Source organism: Pelophylax lessonae, assembly GCF_965119305.1.
Source record: "Pelophylax lessonae genome assembly, chromosome: 1".
NCBI lineage: Eukaryota > Metazoa > Chordata > Amphibia > Anura > Ranidae > Pelophylax > Pelophylax lessonae.
Window position 1 is genome coordinate 589959763 of NC_138768.1, and position 22632 is coordinate 589982394.

At 37.0% G+C, this 22632-nt stretch overlaps 1 protein-coding gene across 2 annotated transcripts in view; it reads right to left on the reverse strand.

Annotated features, from left to right (window-relative positions):
• UNC5C (unc-5 netrin receptor C) overlaps positions 1 to 22632 on the reverse strand; it is a 514725-nt gene that overhangs the window by 41007 nt on the left and 451086 nt on the right. The window contains exons 9-10 of one of the 2 annotated variants that reach the window (XM_082243645.1): positions 15737 to 15802; positions 5615 to 5806 (exon numbers count right to left, since the gene is read on the reverse strand). In XM_082243645.1, the coding sequence (XP_082099771.1) occupies positions 5615 to 5806; positions 15737 to 15802 (258 nt within the window). The remainder of the gene's footprint in view (positions 1 to 5614; positions 5807 to 15736; positions 15803 to 22632) is intronic. The other variant, XM_082243646.1, reaches the window with a different exon arrangement.

Genomic DNA, 22632 nt, shown 5'->3' on the forward strand with positions numbered 1-22632 from the left:
AGAATTGTGTGACAAGCACAAAACAGAAAAAGAAAAGAATTTGGGAGAATAGAATACAACAGAAAGGGATAATCCCAATTCATTTTATACCACTCTCTGCTGATAGAGCAGAGATAAATATGTACCAGGATTATAGCATTTCCCTTATTTATGGCCAGTGTTATGTTGTCTGCCTATTTGTCTGCTCCAGTCTCATTTCCATTATCATGTGTACTGTTTATGCAGGTAATGCAGGTGTCATGTCTTATGTTACCATTTTCTCTTTCACTAATGCTCATGTTTTTCCAGTAAGCTCATTTGTAAGTAAACAGCACATGGAAAAATGCAATAGGCAGTCATCAGATATTGCACAAGAGGGAAATCCATCAAGCAGATGTAATGCTTGCTACTCAGAGTATTTTACCGTACTTTCTGTGAAAAGCTATTAAGCAATGAGGAAATTTAGTTTGTCACTTAAATCTTTCACAAATGAAGCATGTCACATGCAAAAGCGTTCTCTTGATAATCATGTGTTCTTCAATGACAGCACCTGTAAATGGCATGCATACTTAATTGAGCTAATCTAAGGTAACGCGTGGATTATTTGCTTCATGTACAAAGAAAGAAAGAAGGCGTCGTAATGGTGTTTGGCTGCTTTCTGTGACTACAACATATCCATACAAAATAGAGAAGAGTATTTGAAAGAAAGAAAAAAAAAAGAAAAATCATATTCAGATTGCAGGCCCAAGTGATGGCTCTGTCAGCTGTGGGAAAAATCTAGCTGTCAAATCTGACAAAACTAGAGTCAATTCAGTGACACATCGCAACAACGCAGCGTGGTGGCTTTAGACAACACCAATAATTTGCACAAACAATCTTTTCAAAAGCTTCTGCACAGCCTACTTCAGAGCTAAACCTGGCACGTTAGCCGGTGACTGGCAGTTATAATTTCCCTGTAGCCAAATGCAGTATATGGTATAAATATTTAACGTATTTTGATGCTGCTGTTGCAGCAAAATCATTTTAAAGTGTATTTCCACTTTCACAGCCAAATTGGGATAACACCTACTTTATATTTGTTGAAAGTTCCTATTCACATAACATAACTTTAAAAAATAGTTTAAAAATGCAGCTTCCTTTTTTTAGATGTTTCAGCACTCTAAAATCCCACTTAGTTCTCTTTGTTTATGAAGAGACTGGGGGGTACATTTACTAAAACTGGAGAGTGCAAAATCTGGTGCAGCTGGGCATGGTAGCCAATCAGCTTCTAACTTTAGCTTGTTCAATTAGGCTTTGACAATAAAACCTGGAAGCTGATTGGTTTATATGCACAGCTGCACCAGATTTTGCACTCTCCAGCTTTAGTAAATAAACCCCTGGGCATCTGTGTTTGCCTGTCTGTACTGTGCAGGTAATCCCATTTATCAGTCGTAAACTAGATTTGAACACTGTATGTTCTAACAAAGGATAATGCTAGCCTTACACCTGTAGAATTTTGTTCCCCCATCCAGAAAAGAAAGTATCAAAAATGCTTTTTCAACCTTTCAATGGGGCCTTTATGGACCTTAATAATATACTTTTTTTTTTTGGATGCTATGTTAACAGTAAAAAAGATTTTTTTGACTGGGTGACTAAAATAATAGACGGTGGAGGTGCAGTAGACATTGCATATCTAGATTTTAGTAAGGCTTTTGACACTGTCCCACATAGAAGACTTATCAATAAACTGCAGTCATTGAGCATGGACTCCCATATTATTGAGTGGATTAGGCAGTGGCTGAGTGACAGACAACAGAGGGTTGTAGTCAATGGAGAACATTCAGAACAAGGTCATGTTACCAGTGGGGTACCTCAGGGATCTGTACTGGGACCAATTTTGTTTAATATCTTCATAAGTGATATTGCAAAAGGCCTCGATGGTAAGGTTTGTCTTTTTGCTGATGACACAAAGATATGTAACAGGGTTGATGTTCCTGGAGGGAAACGCCAAATGGGATTTAGGAAAACTAGAAGAATGGTCAGAACTCTGTCAACTGAAATTTAATGTGGATAAGTGCAAGATAATGCACCTGGGACGTAAAAACCCAAGGGCAGAATATAGAATATTTGACACAGTCCTGACCTCAGTATCTGAGGAAAGGGATTTAGGAGTAATTATTTCAGAAGACTTAAAGGTGGGAAGACAATGTAATAGAGCAGCACGAAATGCCAGCAGAATGCTTGGATGTATAGGGAGAGGTATAAGCAGTAGAAAGAGAGAAGTGCTTATGCCACTGTACAGAACACTGGTGAGACCTCACTTGGAGTATTGTGCGCAGTACTGGAGGCCATATCTCCAGAAGGATATAGATACTCTAGAGAGAGTTCAGAGAAGAGCTACTAAACTAGTACATGGATTGCAGGAAAAAACTTACCAGGAAAGGTTAAAGGACCTTAACATGTATAGCTTGGAAGAAAGAAGAGACAGAGGGGATATGACAGAAACTTTTAAATACATAAAGGGAATAAACTCGGTAAAGGAGGAGAGCATATTTAAAAGAAGAAAAACTACCACAAGAGGACACAGTTTTAAATTAGAGGGGCAAAGGTTTAAAAGTAATATGAGGAAGTATTACTTTACTGAGAGAGTAGTGGATGCATGGAATAACCTTCCTGCAGAAGTGGTAGCTGCAAATACAGTGAAGGAGTTTAAGCATGCATGGGATAGGCATAAGGCTATCCTTCATATAAGATAGGGCCAGGGATTATTCAGATGATTCAGATATATTGGGCAGACTAGATGGGCCAAATGGTTCTTATCTGCCGACACATTCTATGTTTCTAAAAATAAAAAAAACAGACAGGGTTTTTTTCAATTTTGACTTCAAAAATAAAAGTACACTTTAATTTATATATTGGTGGACCTGTAGGCCCCAGTCGGACAGAATAGTTTTCTGTCTTTAATGCAGCTATATCTAATAGCAGGCATGTTATATTCCTGGAAATTCAAGTTATTGGAACCCTATTGCTATTTTGTTTTTTAAATATTGCTGTTGTTTGACTTTTTGTCCTGATCCTTTTCAATATTCACTGTAATATACATTTAAGTAGTCTATAAACTCCCATAATTGTGAAGACATTAATATGTTGCTGTTGGATGTACACTGTTTGTAACTGTTGTATAAGTATGATATTGAATGTACTGTTGTTCTTCTGTATTTCTGAAAACCCAATAAAAATTAATTGAATAATAAAAAAAAAAAAAAAACTCCCATAATTGTGTCTGAATTGTAGGGGGAGTCCTAAGGTTTAATTCTACTATGCATCTGATTTTGTTAGCAGTTTTTTTTTTTATTAAGTTACCACTCCATAGGATATGGACAGTATGTATGGAGAACACTTATATGTGTGGTCTGTTACATGGATTTTTTTCTTTTTTTTTGCAGGACGATTACTTTTTTGTATACTTTTATAGAGGTGATGCGCTTTATATTATAGTGTGATGTGATAGAGATTTTCACAGCGCTATATGACTAGGCGGGATATTCATTTCAGGTGCTGGATACATTATAGAAGTCAATTTCTGGACTTTAAAAATTTCTCTCCATCCAGCCCACCCACTGCTGCACATAAATTTTTATTTAGTTTCTAAGTGCCCCCCTCATTCTCTGTCATTCACTTAGATGAATGACGTCAGTGCCCCGGTGCCTATATGACATGTATATCCCAGGAAGCACTGGGAACCCCGCTTTTCCATCCATTGACCAATGGAGGAGGGAGAAGGCCTAGTGGCACATCAAAGGTATGCTGCCCCATAACCCAGAAGAGCTAGCACAACCTCCAGGTGATGTCACAGATGAACATGGAGGCGCTAGACCTGGCAGCGGCAGCAGGACAATGCTAGATCCTCTGTGTGGGTGAGTATCTGAAGTGTGATCAGTTTAGCATCGGGTAAGTAGAGGGACAAAAAAAAATAAGGGTGAAATTCCTCTTTAAGGATTTGAGAAATTAATTTGAGAAATAATGAGACTGAGGTCAGAACTAGTTACTAGTGATTCATTGGTGTTAAACAACGATGGAAAAAAAATTGAGATTGTGAAGGAATGTGATGAACACTTGTGAATTAAGCAAAATGTCTATTTTTCTAATGTCTGTTTCTCTATACATGTACATATCTTCCTTACTCAAAATGGCCGTTACTAGATACTCCCCACCACCGACAATGGAATGCGAGAAAAAGATGGAGCCTTGGCACAGTGCCTTCAAAAGAAGATAACATTCATGAACTGGAAGGGGACCACCTTACAACGGACCTGACTAATCAGAAAGCTGCAAATAATCAGTATTATGCTAATATTATGCTTATGACGTACTAACATATGACACCGCCTACTAACTATATAATATACTGTCCATTAGAAATAAAAAGGTAGTATCATTTACCTGAACAATGTGTCAGTCTATGATATCCACGTGCATGCACTCTAATTACCTATTTAATCAGATCCAGCAGCAAGAAATCTATTTTGAACCTGATTGAGGTTCGTTAACCTTTACAAGATGAGTTCTCCTTATCTGTATGTTATTTGTATAAGCCAACTGCACCAAAAAAATAGGCCCTTTTACATTTGTAGCATAGCCAGTGTTTGGAATAATATGGTTGTATTCAAATTATTTAAATAATTGCAATGTTGTTAGGAAATTAAAGGAGATGTACAGCCAAAGCTCGTTTGGCTGTACATCCCCTATGTATCACAGGATTGCATTTTGTTCTGAACTCTTGTGACCTGCTTTCAGCAGAGAGCAGGCTGAAGTCCGCTCTCTGCTGACGTCACAGAAGTCGGTCCAGGCCCCGCTTCATCACGACAATGGAAGTTGGGATCTGCCAGGTGCCTGGACCGACATCCAGCTCAGCCTCTCATTGAGCCACTGAGAGGCTGTACCGGCCACTCCACCCCCTCCACAGCTCAACGCTCCAGTGAGTCCACTGACAGTCAACAGCTCTTTGCTCGGGGAGCCGTTAGAACTGAGCGATCAGTGGTGTTCAATCGCTCATTTCTCAGTGCAGAGGCGCCGGATGACAGGTGCAGCATCGGGCCTATGCTGCATCCACCTAGGTAAGTATAAATTAAAAAAGAAACCCAAACTTCTCTTTTAATATGTACAGTCAAATAGATGTTACTTTAGGAGGGTACAGCCCAGGATTACTGGATAAAGTGCCGCAGACCCACCCTACAACCCTATTAGCAACATAGCTGGTATAATAATAATAAAATTAATATGATCTCATAATATATTCCACAACACAAGCATAACATTTGAACAAATTTATATTTTGAACATCAAAAGATATGTTCCTTTTATAGGTTTATATAGTGTATTTCTAGATAGTATTGGATATTAATACATTGCATTTACCACCTACATTCCATCTCTTTAGAGCAAACCTGTAACCAAAATATAATACCAAAACTACCAATTAGCAGGCCCAGGCATGTTATGCTGTTAGATACCTGCTTCTGATAGCTTTCTTATTTTGATTCAGCTACAGGTTTTACTGTAATGGCAATACTGCTTGCAGTGTTATGACTCAAAGAGCAATCCATGGCATTAATTCTTGCCATTGTCCATCATTCATTTATAATGTTCAACTCACCTTGTCTTGCAGCTTTAATGTTGACAGCCTGGAACCCGCCATTTAGTGCAGAAGTGTCAATGATGTCAGATTCAAAACCGCGATGGTTCTTCCGATAGACAAACAAAGCAATGATGACTGAGATGGCCAGGCACACGATGACAGCAATGACAATCCCAACATACAGGGCTACGTTGTCTGAGCTTGGAGCAGCTAAAAAAGATATAGTGGAATGTCTATGAGTTACAGGAGGGAAACTAAGTGTACTTTCCAATAAATTGTGAGCACCAACGATTGTTTCATAAAAAAAACACACCTTCATCTAAACAAAAGAGAACTGTCTTTTTACTTGCTTCTAATTCCACTACTTCTATTTGATTTCAAAGATTACACCATTTTTACATTTTCCAAACTGAAAGAGCAGTTCAATCCTTCCACTAAATCAAGACCTGTCTTTATTTGAAGCAGGAAGTAAAGAAAATAATCATTATAGTTTATAGATTCAAATGAAATCTATAATAAGTATATACTTGTTGTACAAGTCACTTTAAACGTCAAGCTGGCTAACAGACTTTGGATAAATTAACCTGGTTTTTAACATGGTATCACATATACCTACCTTATAAAATCTGACATTTCCTTGAACCGACTTTCTATAATGCCATATTACAAAACTGAGTCAGATATATCAAACAATTTGTTGATATCAAAAAGGTGAGATGGACAATCCATTCACCTAAAAATGTAATTATAGTAAAAATGGATTGTCCATCTCACCTTTTTGATACTTCTAGATACAAAATAGTCATGGTGGGCAAAAGCATTTCACTTTTTTCTTATAATAAATGTTGAAAAAAGCCTCTCTATGAGAAAATGCATTTAGAACGTCTACACACAATTTCAGGTAATTTTAGGTCAATTGCACAAACAGCAATGCAAGCTACTACAAACAATTTTTATCAATATAAAACTAACTAAAGCATTAGTGATAGGCTGTTTACACCTGTTCAGCTGTTTTTGCAATTCCAGGCTGGTTTATTTGACTTAAACGGCTGTTTTGACCAGCATTTCTCCCTTTGGGACCCAAACATTTTTAGAAGGTAAGAATTAAAAAAATGTTGTTGCTGTGTGACCACTTCTCCTTTTCATCTTCTATATATTGGGGTTAATTTACTAAGCACAAAAAACTGTTCACTTTTCAAGGAAAGATGCACTTTGCTAGAGAATTTGCTAATTAATTAGATAAAGCTTTTGCTTTGCTTTTGGTAATTTGCTAGTTAATTAGGTAAAGCTCTTTCATCATCCAATCATGTCCAACCAAAAACATATTTTTTTTGTTATATATTAGATATTGCAAATATTCCTATTTCACCATGTTCACTACGATCTGCGGAAAATTCCCCGGGCAAGGTTCAAATTCCCTTTCAAAGTCTATCTTCCTTTAGTGAGTAAACCCTATTGTGTGTGTCAGTGGTGGAGTAGGACATAACACATCATGACTTTGGCTAGCTCCCAGTTTAGGAAGCAGTTTTTTTCTGAATGTTTTGCACTTTAGAAGAGCTAGTTTGATTTAGATATAGTTTTTTTTTATCATTTAATTATAACATAATTGTGATATCATCATATATAGCCATACATAAATGTATCCAGAAACATACAAATCAATATATATATATATATATATATTTTTTTTTTTTAATTAAAACTGCATTTCACTAACAATACAGCATAAATGTGTCTGATCTACCTCAAAGCATGGCTCAAACAATCATAAATGTGAGCAATAATTTTGAAGAGGTTAAAAACATACGACACAAGTAGCACTAATGAATGCATTGTGCAATAGGGAACAGGAGTAGATGGCCGGTGCTTAGTGAAAGGCATTTCAATAGCATTTATGGCTGTTTTACGGCCATCCCTTGGAGAATTTTATGAGAGGGCTCTTACTCTACACTGCATATCCTTCCAAATCTAATTCACTGGAAATGGCAGCTGGCTCTTTCTACATCCATGTGTTGATACATTTAAAAGCATTCCCTAAACTGTATCTGGCATAATATTGTTTATTTCTGTTGGACAGCTATGCCTGCCGTGAGATTTGCTACACTGAAGACCAGACTATTGATAAGCCAGGAATATGAACTGGCCTACCACAGCTAGCAGCTGCACAAACCAACTAAAGGTTTTGAAGCTGCATGCTGAATACAGTAGATTAAAAACAAACAAAAGGGAAAATTATCACAAACTTAGTTTTCAAAACATTGAAAAAAAGACATTATACAGTAATTAACATTCCAACAGTTAAATTACTGACATTAGTGCCAAGCAAAAAAAAAAAAAAAAATTCTTGTCTGCCTGCATTGTTTAAAAATGTAGCTTGTGGATTTGAAAGACAAAAAAAAAACTCCCAAAGGAAAAAATACCACTTTTATTAATGGATTTTTTAACATTCTATTTGTGCAGGTCCTTGGGCACAGTGACAAATATTCTCCATTGACAATAAACCCATGGATTAAAGGTACACCCTAGTCAAAGTTAACTAACTTGAGATGCATACAGAAAGCACAGCTTTCTTCAGTACATCCATTTTTCATCAGGACAGTGTTGTAGTGTGGCAAATAGGCCGAATCTATTTTGTTGGTAACCTGGTTATTTGAGAATCCATGCTAGTGATACGGGGGGGGGGGGGGGGGTATTCTCAAACATATCCTTTGTTGTAGGCTCTTTGTTATCTCTCTTAAGTCAAAAGTATTTATAAGCCCAAATATAAAATGCCACCTGCCATAAGAATGTTATTTACCCTGCAGTAGAAAACTAAGAATGTGCAACTGTGTGTGCTCCTAGCTTTCAGACCAACTAGCAATCAGAGAAATTATTCATAGAGTTATGTCAAGATAACTGAGGCATACCAATGCTGCTAAACTTGGTTTGGGCTTCTAATCTTCTAAACCATCTGGCTCAAAAGGTGTATAAGTGGGTCTATCTCAGTGGAGGTAGTGAACGCGCACTTAGAAGTCGAGTGAAACGCATCTATTGTCCTACCCTACTGTACATTGTAACACTTATGTGAATAAAGGAACTTTTCTTCATTGGATTCCGTGCTGGTGTGCGACCATTTTCTTCTTTTATGGGCCTATCTCACACAGAGATGAAATGGCCAGGTGTTGGAGTCTTTGACTATATATGATACATTTTGTAGAAGTAAAACATCTTTACATTAGACTGTTGGTTTTTAGAGACAGTAATGGAATACCTCTAGTCTTAGTAATGTCATAGCTTTGTAGTTATCACTGAATCTGCAATATATTTGGATTGAACAATGTCTCTGTTCCGAAAACTGATTTCTCTTCACTGCCTTTTATGTTGCCCTATATATATATTGATGGCCTCTTGCTAAGGTGCTGACTTTTTAAGTGTGCATAGGAAAGTTTGCTTGATAATCAGGTTTTAATGCCTACAAGGTCTTCCTATGCAAAGCTCACAAGACTAGAATGATTTAACCATAGACTAGAGGCAGAAAGCAGAAAAGTATACTAATAGTTCAGGACTTTTTTGATGAATTGTGGATTTTTTTCTTGCCTGCAAGTAATTTACAGTATAATACATGAAACTTGAATGCTTATTTCACTTAACAGACTTGTCCCTCCACACCTCAAAGTCAGTTTGATAACACTATAGATGACTGGGAAAGATCAGCACAGTTTTATACTTGTTGAAATCTAATAAAAACAGCTGGAAGCTTTACAGTTTCCATTCTGTACTTAACTTATTCAGTGTTTACAGAAACAGAAAGGAATTCCTCTTCTGTGGAAAGCATACCCTGACAAACTTAAGGTTGAGTAACAAATCTGATAAAAATCATACAGTGGCTTTATAGTCATGTATTACTACTACAGCTATTGTTTAAAAAAGACAATTTTGAATGCTGTCCATTATAATGTATATCCACCATCCACAGTACTGTGTGGGGATTACCACATATCTGCACAAGGCTACTGACTACTGGGCATTTTCTCTCTCTCTTCTCTTTCAACACTTTTCGTGGTGAGGACAGATATACATATTGTAGGTAAAGATACAATTAGAGTTTGTAGCAGATGCAGAAGGCAAAGGCTGGAGATTGCAAATTAGAATTTTTCAACTAAAAATTTAATTGATATGGTATCAAATGTGTAGTGCAGGGATAAGAAAGCATGGAAGGGTGGGAATTTATGTGAAAAACATTAAAAAGATCAAAGATCACAAGGGGGGACAACACACTTTTTTTTTTAGAGAGATAATCTAGCAAGGTCCCGATAAAAAGTAAAGAAAGTTTGAAAAGTTCAGGGGTCTGTAGTAAGAAGCACAAAGTTCAGGGGTCAATATTACCACATAGTTGAAAGGTCAGTAGTATGTAATGCACAGTTGAGAGGTCAGTAGTAAATAATACAGAGTGCAAGGGTCAGAAGTATGTCACACAGAGTGCAGGGATCTGTAGTAAGTAACTTAGAGTCTAGGGTCCATGGGTAAACAATGCAGAGTTCAAAGATCAGTAGTATGTTGAGCACATTGCAAGGGTTCAGGAGTAAGACAAAGTTCAGAGGACAGTATTAGGTAACGCAGAGTACAGAGTTCAGTATTAGGTAACGCAGAGTACAGAGTTCAGTATTAGGTAATGCAGAGTTTAGTTCAAATCTTGGTAATATTTAATAATTAATGCAGAGTTCAAAGGTTAGTAGTAGGTAACAAAGAGTTCAGTAATTAATAGTATTTTAAAACTCCAAAATCAGTATTGATTAACACAGAGTGCATGGGTCAGTAATAAAAAATAATGCAGAAATCAGAGGACAGTAGTAAGTAATGCACAGAACTGGGGCCAGGACTAAGTAATGCAGAGTTCAGAGGTCAGTAGTAAGCAATGTACCGTGCAGGGGTCAGGAGTGAGCAACATAGAGTTCAGAGGTCAGTAAGAAGTAAGACAGATGTCAGTAGCTCATAATGCACAGTAATAAGTAATGCACAATGTAGAGGTCAGTAAAAAGTAACACAGAGTAAGGAAAGTCCACCCAGGTCACTCCTGGGTTTGTTTTCACATTGGCCCTATGATCTGAGAAGCAGCATGGCAGGGTCAGGAGCTGTAAGCATTGTGGGTCAATTGTGATCTACCCATTGAATGCCCATGTTCGCTAAGTAGATCTGAATTGGAGGGTTGCCAAAGCCTGATGTAGTGAATGTCTGCAGTAGATCGCAAGTGTAAATTCATTGGGAGGTACTAGAAAAGCACTGATGGAAAAAAAGTAATTCTTCTGTTGAATAAACATGTGGTACATGCTCTTGATAGCTATGGCAAAAGATCTGATGTAGTCCTGGTGGCAAATGATCAGTAGGGATGATCGAACTTTTCAAAAGTTCAGTTCGACCAGAACACCCGAACTTCCTAAAAGTTCGGCCCGGATTTCAGAACCCCATTGAAATCAATGGGACCTGAACTTCGGTAATCAAAAAGCACAATTTTGAAGCCCTAATACCCAATAAATGCCCCTAAAAAGTGCCTAGGGTTCTTGGTCATGCCCCAGGGACTATTAATCACACACAAAAAAGGTCTTAAAATTGTCATTTTTGATAGAGAGCCAATTATTGAAAAAATTATTGAAAAAAAAATGAGATTTCTTTGGATTTAGTGTCTGGGGGGGTCAAAAAGTGTACCTGTGAAGTTTCAGCTCTGTAGCATGTCCAGAACCAGAAAAAAAAAGTTTGTTTGTATTAGAATTAATATAGAACAGGTTAGTAGCTTCGCTACTTTTACACCCGGCTTTTTGTTGCAGGCGTTTTATTGGGCTTTTTTGAGGACATGTTTGGAGTCAGGCATGACATCAGAACTTCTGTGTAGGGGTATATATACACACACACATGTATGTATATATACACATACACATATATAGGTGTGAAAGTAGCAGAAACCTACGCCTGCTGCAAAAACACACCTGGGCGTTTTTTTAGCTGGCGTTTTTTTGGGCATTTTTTGGGCATCTTTGGAGGCAGGCATAACATCAGAACTTCTGTGTAGGGGTATATATACACACACACACATGTATGTATATATACACATAAATAGGTGTGAAAGTAGCAGAAACCTATGCTTGCGCTAATGAAATAATTAACAGGCATATGTCTCCGCTCCTATCACACCTATATGTGTATGTGTATAAATACATATAAGTGTGTGTGTATATATACCCCTATACAGAAGTTCAGATGTTATGCCTGCCTCCAAAGACGCCCAAAAAAACGCCTGCGCCAAAAAAACGCCCAGGTGTGTTGTTGCGGGCGTTTTTTTTGGGCATTTTTTGGGGGTCTTTGGAGGCAGGCATAACATTTAAACTTCTGTATAGGGGTATATATACACACACACTTATATGTATTTATACACATACACATATATAAGTGTTATATCAGAAAAGCCATATGCCTGTTAATTATTTCATTAGCGCAAGCATAGGTTTCTGCTACTTTCACACCTATATATGTGTATGTGTATATATACATACATGTGTGTGTGTGTGTATATACCCCTACACAGAAATTATGATGTTATGCCTGCCTCCAAAGACGCCCAAAAAATGCCCAAAGAAACGCCAGCTAAAAAAACGCCCAGGTGTGTTTTTGCAGCAGGCATTTTTTTGGGGCATTTTTTGGGGGTCTTTAGAGGCAGGCAAACCATCTGAAATTCTGTATAGGGGTATATATACACACACACTTATATGTATTTATACACATACACATATATAGGTGTTATAGGAGCGGAGACATATGCCTGTTAATTATTTCATTAGCGCAAGCATAGGTTTCTGCTATTTTCACACCTATATATGTGTATGTGTATATATACATACATGTGTGTGTGTATATATACCCCTACACAGAAGTTCAGATGTCATGCCTGACTCCAAACATGTCCTCAAAAAAGCCTCATAAATGCCTGCAACAAAAAGCAGGGTGACAAGGGAGAAGCCACCATCCTGTTCTGTAAGTGTTCTAAGAGAAACAATCTTTTCTCTATAACGGTCACCCTGACAGGAAGGGTTTTGTCACCCTGCCATAGCAGTCAGAGTCAGTTAACCCTACACTACACTAGGGTCACCCTGGCACTTAACACTTTCCCTACAGAAACTAGATTATTAAATCTAACCATAGTGGAATATAGTACCCTAACTACACTAGATATTCCTTTCCTCACACTTATAATTGCTAAATGACACTTTGAGAGCAGAAGTAACAGAACTGCTTCTACTCTCTTCCACAGCCCTGTATTAAAATGCTAGAGATTTGGCGGGGCTATCTTATATACTGGGGGGCGTATTCACAAATGATTGGCCTCTGGACCACCTAGTCACTCCAATGACATTCCTAGCATTCTCCTGCCCCCTCAATTGGCTTTTACTGATGGTTCTGGTCCAATCACGGGCTTTTAACCTCCCTGGCGGTATGATTCTGTCAGGAATTCTGTTCCAAAAGCGGTACAATTCTTTTCATGGAAATTTGGCGTTATGTATTATAGGCCTACAATTCTTAGTAATTACTGACTTAAACCTGACCAAAACAAATCTCTAGTAGACATCCCAGATGTGATAAATTTGAAACACAAACAAGTGAATTATAATCGAATCAATAATATTATTTTATCATTTAATATATAATATATATAATAAAATTATATTATTGATTAGATTATAATTCATGCATTATATATTATATATATATGTGTGTATATATATATATATATATATATATATATATATATATATATATATATATATATATATATATATATGTGTGTGTGTGTATATATATATATATATATATATATATATATATATATATATATTTGTGTGTGTGTGTATATATATATACATAACGCATGAATTATAATCTAATCAATAATATAATTTTATATATATATATATGTGTGTGTGTATATAGGTATATATATATATATATATATATATATATATATATATATATATATATATATATGCATATATATATATATATATATATATATATATATATATATATGCATATATATAATATAAAATGTGTTATGTGTTTTGTGCAACGTTTTTTTTTTTTTTTTTAATTTCCCTCCCTAGTTCCGCTCCCATGCAGCATTGCTGCTGCAGGGAACGGAACTAGGAAGTCCTCCTACCGACAGACGAGCGGCGGAGATCTCGGCTGGCGGTCACAGCAATGAGAGCTCATCGCTGGATCGCCAGGATAAGGTAAGAGAAGCTCCGCTGCGCTGTCTGCACGCTCTGCCCATTGACCCCGAGCGTGACTCGGGGATACCGCTAATAGCAGAAAATTCCTACCCCGAGTCACGCTCGGGGATACCGCTAAGGCGGTTAAAGCCCAGTTCCTGTCCCATTGCATTTTGGTCGGTTCTGGAATTTCGAACAGTCAATGTTCGGGTCAAACCGATGGTCGACCCGAACCGTTCGATCATCCCTAATGATCAGTACACTGACTATATAAGTACTTTATACTTATGTTCTTAAACCGGAACTTCACCCTCTTAATCAATGCTATTTTTATTCCTTATGCTGCTAGCATTGGTAAATAAATAGGAAGGTATTTCATATTTACTTGTTTTAAACTTTTTTCATGGTTGAATTTAATTCAAAACAGCTGTGATTACTATTGTAATACTGTGATTGGTCCACAGCTATCACATTGTACAGGGTGCTGTGATTGAACCAGGTTCCATGTGATAGCTGTGGGCCAATCAAAGCATCACAATTTTAAGCACAGCTGTTACAAATGAAACCGTTCATAACAGTCGTGCTTACATTGTGATCAAGTGATCGCATAGTGATCACGTGATACCCTGGACACTCAAATCGGGAGCCATAATCCGCTGTATCTGGTGGACAATGTGGTCTTGAGAACGGTGCACTATGTGCCTCAGGGGGGCGCACCAGTAGGCATGTGCCAGGCGATGTAAGAGTTCCTAGGTTCCTTTTGTTTGAAAAAATATATATATTTTTTTTAATTTTAATGTATTAATGTAATTTTATATTTGTAATATTTGTGATGAATTTGATTTGTATGATTTTTGGCTATACCCGGAAAGATCACAAGATTCCGAATTTTAAATATAAAAATACTCATTAAATAAAACATTGTTTATGTTATTTATATTGTTATTTTAAATACATTTCCATCTGTATAATGAACAGCATAATATCCGAAGAGATTATTAGCTCCTAGAGATTGCATCCTTGTTTTTCATTATCTTAAGATGTTATATTTATAAAGTACCACAAAATGGCTTTGTAAATAATGGCCTATATTAATTATTTGGAGCTGTTTGCTATGTCTTTCCATTTCTTCTGTATATATAAGGATGTGGTGACTGCCGTCGCTTCTGTGCCCCTGATGACATCACATGTGATGAAACATGCAGGGCAAAGCCAGAAGTGACATCACAATGCATGCACGGCCACCATCGGATTCATGGGAATTGTAGTTTGTTTGATGCTTATTGCTTCCTATATGCTTGTTTTTTAGGGGAAGAAATGAAACAAGAAATGAAGTCATGGTCATAGATACTTCAAAAGAAATAGCTTTCACACTCCCATCACCACTAGCTCCAGTTATGGAAGTTGAACAGTGCGCCTAAATATGAGTGCAGTTCGATAGGCATCAGAGTTTGAACAGGTTGCTTAATGCATTCCATAATCCTAAAAACCTGGTCAGACACTTATTTGCTTTTTTCAGTAATACAAATCTATGTGAGGATATTTGTGATGTGTGTGTGGCTGTTATTTAGCTATACCAGTAACAGCACTGGAGTAGTAGGATAGAAATAAAAAAAATCTGCTAAGACCAAACATTTATTGTAAGGAATTTACAAGAAAATATCTGTTAAGAATCACAACATACCAGCAGTAAAAGGCTGTGTTAAGACTTCAAACAGGATTAAAAAAGCAACTATAGGAAACAATGCATTACAGACTAGTTCTGTCATTTTTCAGCAAAATCTGAAAAAAATATTTTACCAGGTGCAGACATTTAATATACCTTAGAGTTAGGCAAAGAATACCAACAGAGAAATAAAACAATGTATATCAAGAACATAAAACAAAAATAAACTTAACAACTTACAAGGATTTCCAATTTCTTTCTCTGTTTTCTGCTCATGGGTTCTGGGTGAAAGAGGGTAAATTGGGCCTTAAAAAAGAAAACAAATAACAAAAAAAAAAAAAAAAAAAAAAAAAAAAGAAAAAAGAGGAAACAAAAATCAAATAAATGAAATGAACAGATGTAAAATAATAAAAATAATTATGGGTATAAATATGGTGTAATTAAAGGTAAGCAGGGATAAGAGTCCGCAAATACTATGCAAGCTAAATACTGCACTGTTAGCGTCTGCTTCTCTGCAGTTATTAGGCAAGCAGAATGAAGTGAATAGCCATTTTTTTTCAAAACCCACTCGCTGTGGAAAGCCTAAATACTTTCGACTGTGGAACATCAGCGTTAATGGATCTATTTTATTTAGGATGTCAAAGGCTTTTTTATGCTTGCCATATGCCTGAGTGGTAATAAATGTGTTCAGTTGTACTATGTAGATGGAGTTTTGGTTGAATACCATTTGAGAAAGTGTCACAAGGCTTTGTTTATTGATTCTTGTTGTAGCAAATCTATAGGATATTTTGTTAGCACATTCATCCATATGAATGGAAATCTACGGTCACAGCACACACTTTCATTTTATAACATCAGCATTGTAATAGCAATACAAACAATAGTTATTTTTGACAATCCAAAATGATAAAATCTCCTTTTGTGTTGAGTGCTGCCTGTCTGCTGGCCATCTCTTTCCACAACATCCTGGATTTACTGTATGCTTTGCAGCTTCCCCTCTGCTCCTTTGGTTTACTTTCACTTACTAAGGACCACCCATGGCACCTGCTGCCTGTGGGCAGAGTGATAACTGTACTCACCCCTTAAAGCAGGGATCCTCAAACTACGGCCCTCCAGCTGTTGAGGAACTACACATCCCATGATGTGTAAAACTCTGACATTCACAGACATGACTAGGAATTATGGGAGTTGTAGTTCCTGAACAACTGGAGGGCCATAGTTTGAAAACCCCTGCCTTAAAGACTAAGTTCACCTTTTTCTGGCAGAATTTCACTTTTCATAATAAATAGAATCCTTGTGTAATATAATTTCTGCCCCAGCCATCCCAATGTTATCTCTCTCTTGCCTCAACCACAGAAGCTTTGAAATTTCATGTTTCTGTCTGAGTTTAAAAAAAAAAAATATTTCTGCTTGCATCACTTCCTGTAGGTCATCTCCCATCATTTGCTGTGTTGTTGCATCACAGAAAAGGGTGTTATAGGGCATGTATTACCAGTATAGACCATGCCTCCCTTATTACTACATCATCACCTCTTGTTTTATTTCCACCCACTTTCCTACTTCTTCCCTTAAGACAGTGGTTCTCAACTCCTGTCCTCAGGACCCACTAACAGGCCAGAGTTTAAGTATTACCTTGGGGAGATGCAGACTTGAATACTGCAATCATTGAGCAGAAAATTATACCACCTGTGATGTATTTCAGTTATGCTGCAAACCTGGCCTGCTAGTGGGTCCTGAGGACTGGAGTTGAGAAATACTGCCTTAAGGTGAACATACAAATTACAATAGGATTGTACAAGTTCCTTTGGATCTCTCATTGGCTATGTAGCACAAGGGCCTGCCTGATTTAATACAAATTGAATAGATTGTTCAGGTGGGTCCTCCTATTCCACAGTTCTGGTAAACCTAAAGGAAACTGTAAAGTGATTTTACAGAGATTATACAATCTCCTTTAGATTTACCAATGCTATATAATAGGAGGAGGCACCTATCTTACCAATCATTCTGTATTCAGTCAGGCAGGCCCTTGCACTACATAGGTGATGGTAGATCTAAAGAAGATTGTACAATAAGATTGTATAGTGTATGGTGGGCTTTACAGAATCCAGGACATACTCCTTTTTTCAATACTACAGCTCTATCCACAAAGACTGTTATCTGATTGCTCAGCTCCTGCACAGTCTACCAAATAAATGAAGTATGCAAGATGAAAGTAAGGTAAACCTGCCTGCAGAGTTAGTGAGAGCGGTATTCACTGATTGCATTTGAAAATGTGCACCTGAGGTGGGTGGTAGTGATCTGCTGGAAGGGGGGGGGGGACAGATGCAGGGTGTGTGCTAATGAGTTCAGCTGGTGAAATCCTTTCTGTGTCACGTCCTAAGGTCTGTCTAGGAAGTAATGGAAAAGTAATGGATACTTTTTTTATACAGCCAGCTGGACACTGAGGTAATGGGTGCACAGGGTAAATAGAAGCTTTTTTATTTCTGCTAAAGAAATACATTAATCCTATATTGGTACAAAGGGGAGCTGAAATTTAGAAAAAAATATAAACTTAGCCTTTAAAAGCCTCCTCTCAGCAACTGTGTCTTTCAGAAAGCAGGCTATGTGACATACATTACACAGCAGTGCATATTCACAGGTTATATTGAATATATATGTCACAGAATTCAAGGAGCTAATATGTGGAATTCTACAAAATGTACATTTTCAAACTTCAAGATTGTTCAGATTTATAATCATAGGCTAGAAATAATCGATTGAGGTAATTGTAGCCGTATTACTGCAATTGCAATAAAAACAAGTATGTACCGTCAGTTGTTTTTACTAGAAATAATTAAAATTAATACTGGAAATAAACATATGATCTTAAATATTGACCATAAATCCATTTTAAGATCCTGGTATACCACCTATGCGGCATTCAGTTACCATAAAAGTATCACTAAAAGCAGAATGATCTGTGCGGGTTCCAAATAATGTATAATATAAGATTGTAAGCTTTTTTGAGCATGGGCATTCTATCCGTCTTGTCTTGAATTGTATTGGAATTGTACTGTCTCCCTTATTGTTATTATGAAAACTGTTGGCAAAATACAGTATAAATTCTGTAAAAATAGTAATGTCATTTTGGTACATTGACCTACCTCAAGCTGTGAGATAGAAATATCTAGCATATGGTTTGGAAGGGTCTCTGCAGTGGTCTCATTTGGATTCCCTATGTGGGCAGCTTGACAAAAGCTGTGTCTGTATGTGACTTGGGTAATTTGGAAGCAAATCAAAATGTTAACTACCAAATATGATCACAATTAAACAGAGGAGTATAACTTTCCCTGGAGTAATTTTCAATATGACGGCACAGGTGTAGGATATTTAAGGTTCCTATGGGTCATCACACATTCAAAATGTTAAATATGCAATTGTTGTTATTGCAGATTCTTGGGGCTCCCCATCTGTGATTCAACCATCATTAGCTCCCTGAATCTCTTTGCGCCAGAAAATATCAGAGCTCCATGTTTATTTTGGCCAAAAAACAAACCTATTCATAACCTCTTGCATGTAAATGGGTGAATTTTTAGCCCATCAGTTATTTTGGTTTAAATATTTTCCAGGGCTAAATATTGAACTTTCATTTCCTTTCTTGGTCAAAATATTTACCTTGGTGTAAAGTGGAAAATTGGCAAAAGCCTTTATACTTTTACTACATGGTATGGACAGTTACCAGCATGGAGCATTTTGCGACTTCAGGGGTGACTACAACAGACATTTGTCTATTGAAGACGACGTCTTTCAAGTTGCCCCCAAAGTCTGACTGAAATGCTCAGATAAGGTTGCATGATTTAAAAGCTGCGTTCAAATGTGAACGAGGGCTGAAAGACATTTTTTTGGTAACTGTGGCAGTCATCTAAACTTTGGACAGTTCATTCAGGCAAATGGTAGCAATAAATAAAATACATTGAAAAACTGAAAAAGATCATCTTTAAGCAAACATATCAAACACTGTTTAGCTCACATTTATAATAGAGAGAACAAATATCACTCTCCACTATACACCTGTAGGCTGTTCCACACTGAGGCCTTTATTTTGGAACCCATTTGTAAAATACAGACCATGGTATGATGCCTTGCCCAGGATTTATTTATGCTAAATGCAGTAGAGAGAATCCAATGATTTGAGGAAAGGCTCTCCTCCTAGTATTTTATTTAGTTTTTTTTTATCAGTATAATAGCATCATTCGAGCCCAAAAGCCCGGATTGCTCACCACATTTGTAAAGTACATCTGTGCTTTATAAACAAGCCTTTTTTAAAGTGGTAGTAAACTCTACTTCTTTACTCCGCTCATATTGAAACCTTAGTTAAAGACATAGGCTGGGTTCACACTGGTGCGAATTGGATGTGGGTTTCCCTGCATCCAATTCGCATGTCAGGAGACACAGCTCCTAGAAGGCTGTGAAGCAGTTTGCAGAAGAGTCCTGTGCACCTTCTGGTTCATTACAGGTCTGAATTAAGCCAAAAATTTGGACCAAGTTCAAACCTGAAACGGTGAACAGGCACGCACCAACCCCCTGCTGTGAGCCGCTCCGCACACAGTGTGAACCCAGCCTTACATGTAGATTCCTTTAGCTGCTCTTGGATATGGACCTATTTAGTAGATTTTGCCCTGTTCCCTGTGTGACTATGTCATTCGCATCTGCACAGTATTTCTGGCATGCTAGTTGACACTGGCTGCTCTATAAGAGTGTATGTGATGTAGTCCTTTCTCCCTGACATCGTAGCTTAGTCGCGCGAGAGCTCAGACTATCTTCCCTTCATGCCACGAGGCTTGGCTACATCCTATCGGGCATGTGCGAGATTGCAGCAGTGATGTAGCAGAAGGGCATCAGGAGGATTTCCAAAAGATGGGGCCATCTTTGGCAGCATCCTGAGAAATGAAACATCAGCTGAAATAAAAGTAAGGACACTCTAATGACATTAGAACTTATGTGTTAGTTTATCAAATGGATTGCAGTGCAGATCAGTGTTTATCAGGATTGGGCACACTGAGTTTGCTACCGCTTTAAAGCAGTGGTATGGTCATGTTAAGTTCATACTGCTGATTTTTTAAATGGAACTCTTAGTTTCTGTTAAGTCGTGAATTTAAAAACTTTCACTTTATAACCTGTAACCCGGCTGGCCGGAGACCCAAACAAAGCAGGCTTCGGCTTTGAGTGGGTCTTGGATCTAGTAACCTGACATCACTTCCAGTTAACTGGAGCCTTAAAGGCACCAGATTTTTAAAAAAGTCAGTATCCAAAACAGCCAAGGCTTTTTAAATTCTTTTTAAGTGCCAAGGAGGGATTATAGACCCCAAATCCCTCCAGACTATTGCTGTCACAAGGGATGCTTACATTCCTTGTGACAGCAATAAAAGTGATCCCAAAAAAAAAGGAACAATGTAAATATAAAAAAAAAAATCTAATTAAATAAATAAAAAATTTTTTTAAAGATCCCCATCCCTTCTTGCTCGTGCACAGAAGTGAACGCATACGTAAGTCGAACCCGCAAATGTAAACAGTGTTCAAATCACACATATGAGGTATCACCACAATCTTTAGAGTGAGAGCAATAATTCTAGCATCAGACCTCCTCTGTACTTCTACACAAGTAACCGTTAAAAATGTTTAAAGCGTCACCTATGGAGATTTTTAAGTACCGTAGTTTGTCGCCATTCCACTAGTGTGTGCAATTTTAAAGCATGACATGTTAGGTATTTATTTACATGACGTAACATCATATTTCACATTGTACAAAAAAAGTGGGCTAACTTTACTGTTTTGTTTTTTTTAATTAATGAAAGTGTATTTTTTTCACAAAAATAGTGTTTATATAAATGGTTCGCAAATACAGTGTGACATAAAATATTGCAACCACCATTTTATTCTCTAGGGTCTCTGCTAAAAAAAAAAAATATATATATATATATATATATATATATATATATATATATATATATATATATATATATATATATAATGTTTGGGGGTTCTAAGTCATTTTCTAGCAAAACATACTGATTTTCACTTGTAAGCAACAAGAGTCAGAAAAAGCCTTGGTCTTCAAGGGGTTAAGATGAATTTTCCTGAACAGAAATAGAGCTTGTTGCTAGATAGCAGATATATCTGTTCATCTGAGCTGAAGGCTAACCATGATTATACCAGTATTAAAGGTGTAAGGGTCTTTTCTGCGGCTGTAAAAATATATGTTTAATCATCAAAGAAGCACATGTGGTGTGCGCATCCATAATTAATCCCTGTATTATAATTACATGATAATTAAGACAGGCAAGTGCCTTAATCACACACATGAACAAAATAATCTAATCGGGAGAGTATTGAGATTCTTGACAATTCCTTTGTGTTCTTTTTATCAAATTCATGAACTAGCATAGACAAGGTTGTCATCTTGAAACTAGCAGAAGTATGACAAACTAACAGCTAATTGATTCATGCTAATTATATAAAAAAGTAGCAGCTGGACTTCTTGTGATAACGAAGTTAGGAAAAATGTTGCCATACTGCATTCCAGCAGAAGGTAATAGGGATCCACTATTTGCATTATACTCATCAGAATATCACACTATAAATAACAGCCTCATATCATTTGATATATACAGTGCCAAAGTATTAAAATTGTACATTACTGTATTTCTGAACCCATTCCACACTATAGAAAACTATATGCAATTGATTCTAGCAGTCATATGTGTAAGCAAAACTGTATAGAAGTCGCTCATATTTATGTAACTGCAGCTTATTGGTCTTCAACAAAAGTTGGAAGTCAACAGCGCATTGGGAAATTTTGTTTAGTTCTGTGCCACCTTGGTTTTAAAAATTACTTTCTGTTGAACTTAACCCCTTCGCACTTAAGGGTAAAACAAATCTTAATGCTTAAGCACAATTTTGCAACTTTGACGTGTGTTAGTAAAACTAAAGCCCCGTACACACGTACCGATGGTCGGCTTACAAATGTTCCTCTTTTCTCCCCGGGATGTCGGTGTCTGCTGAAAAGTGCAAAGACAGCACAAGGACAGCACAAGAATTTTGTCCGCCGACTGCAGAAGTGATGTCATGTAATGGTTAACTTTCCCTGTGTTTTCTAT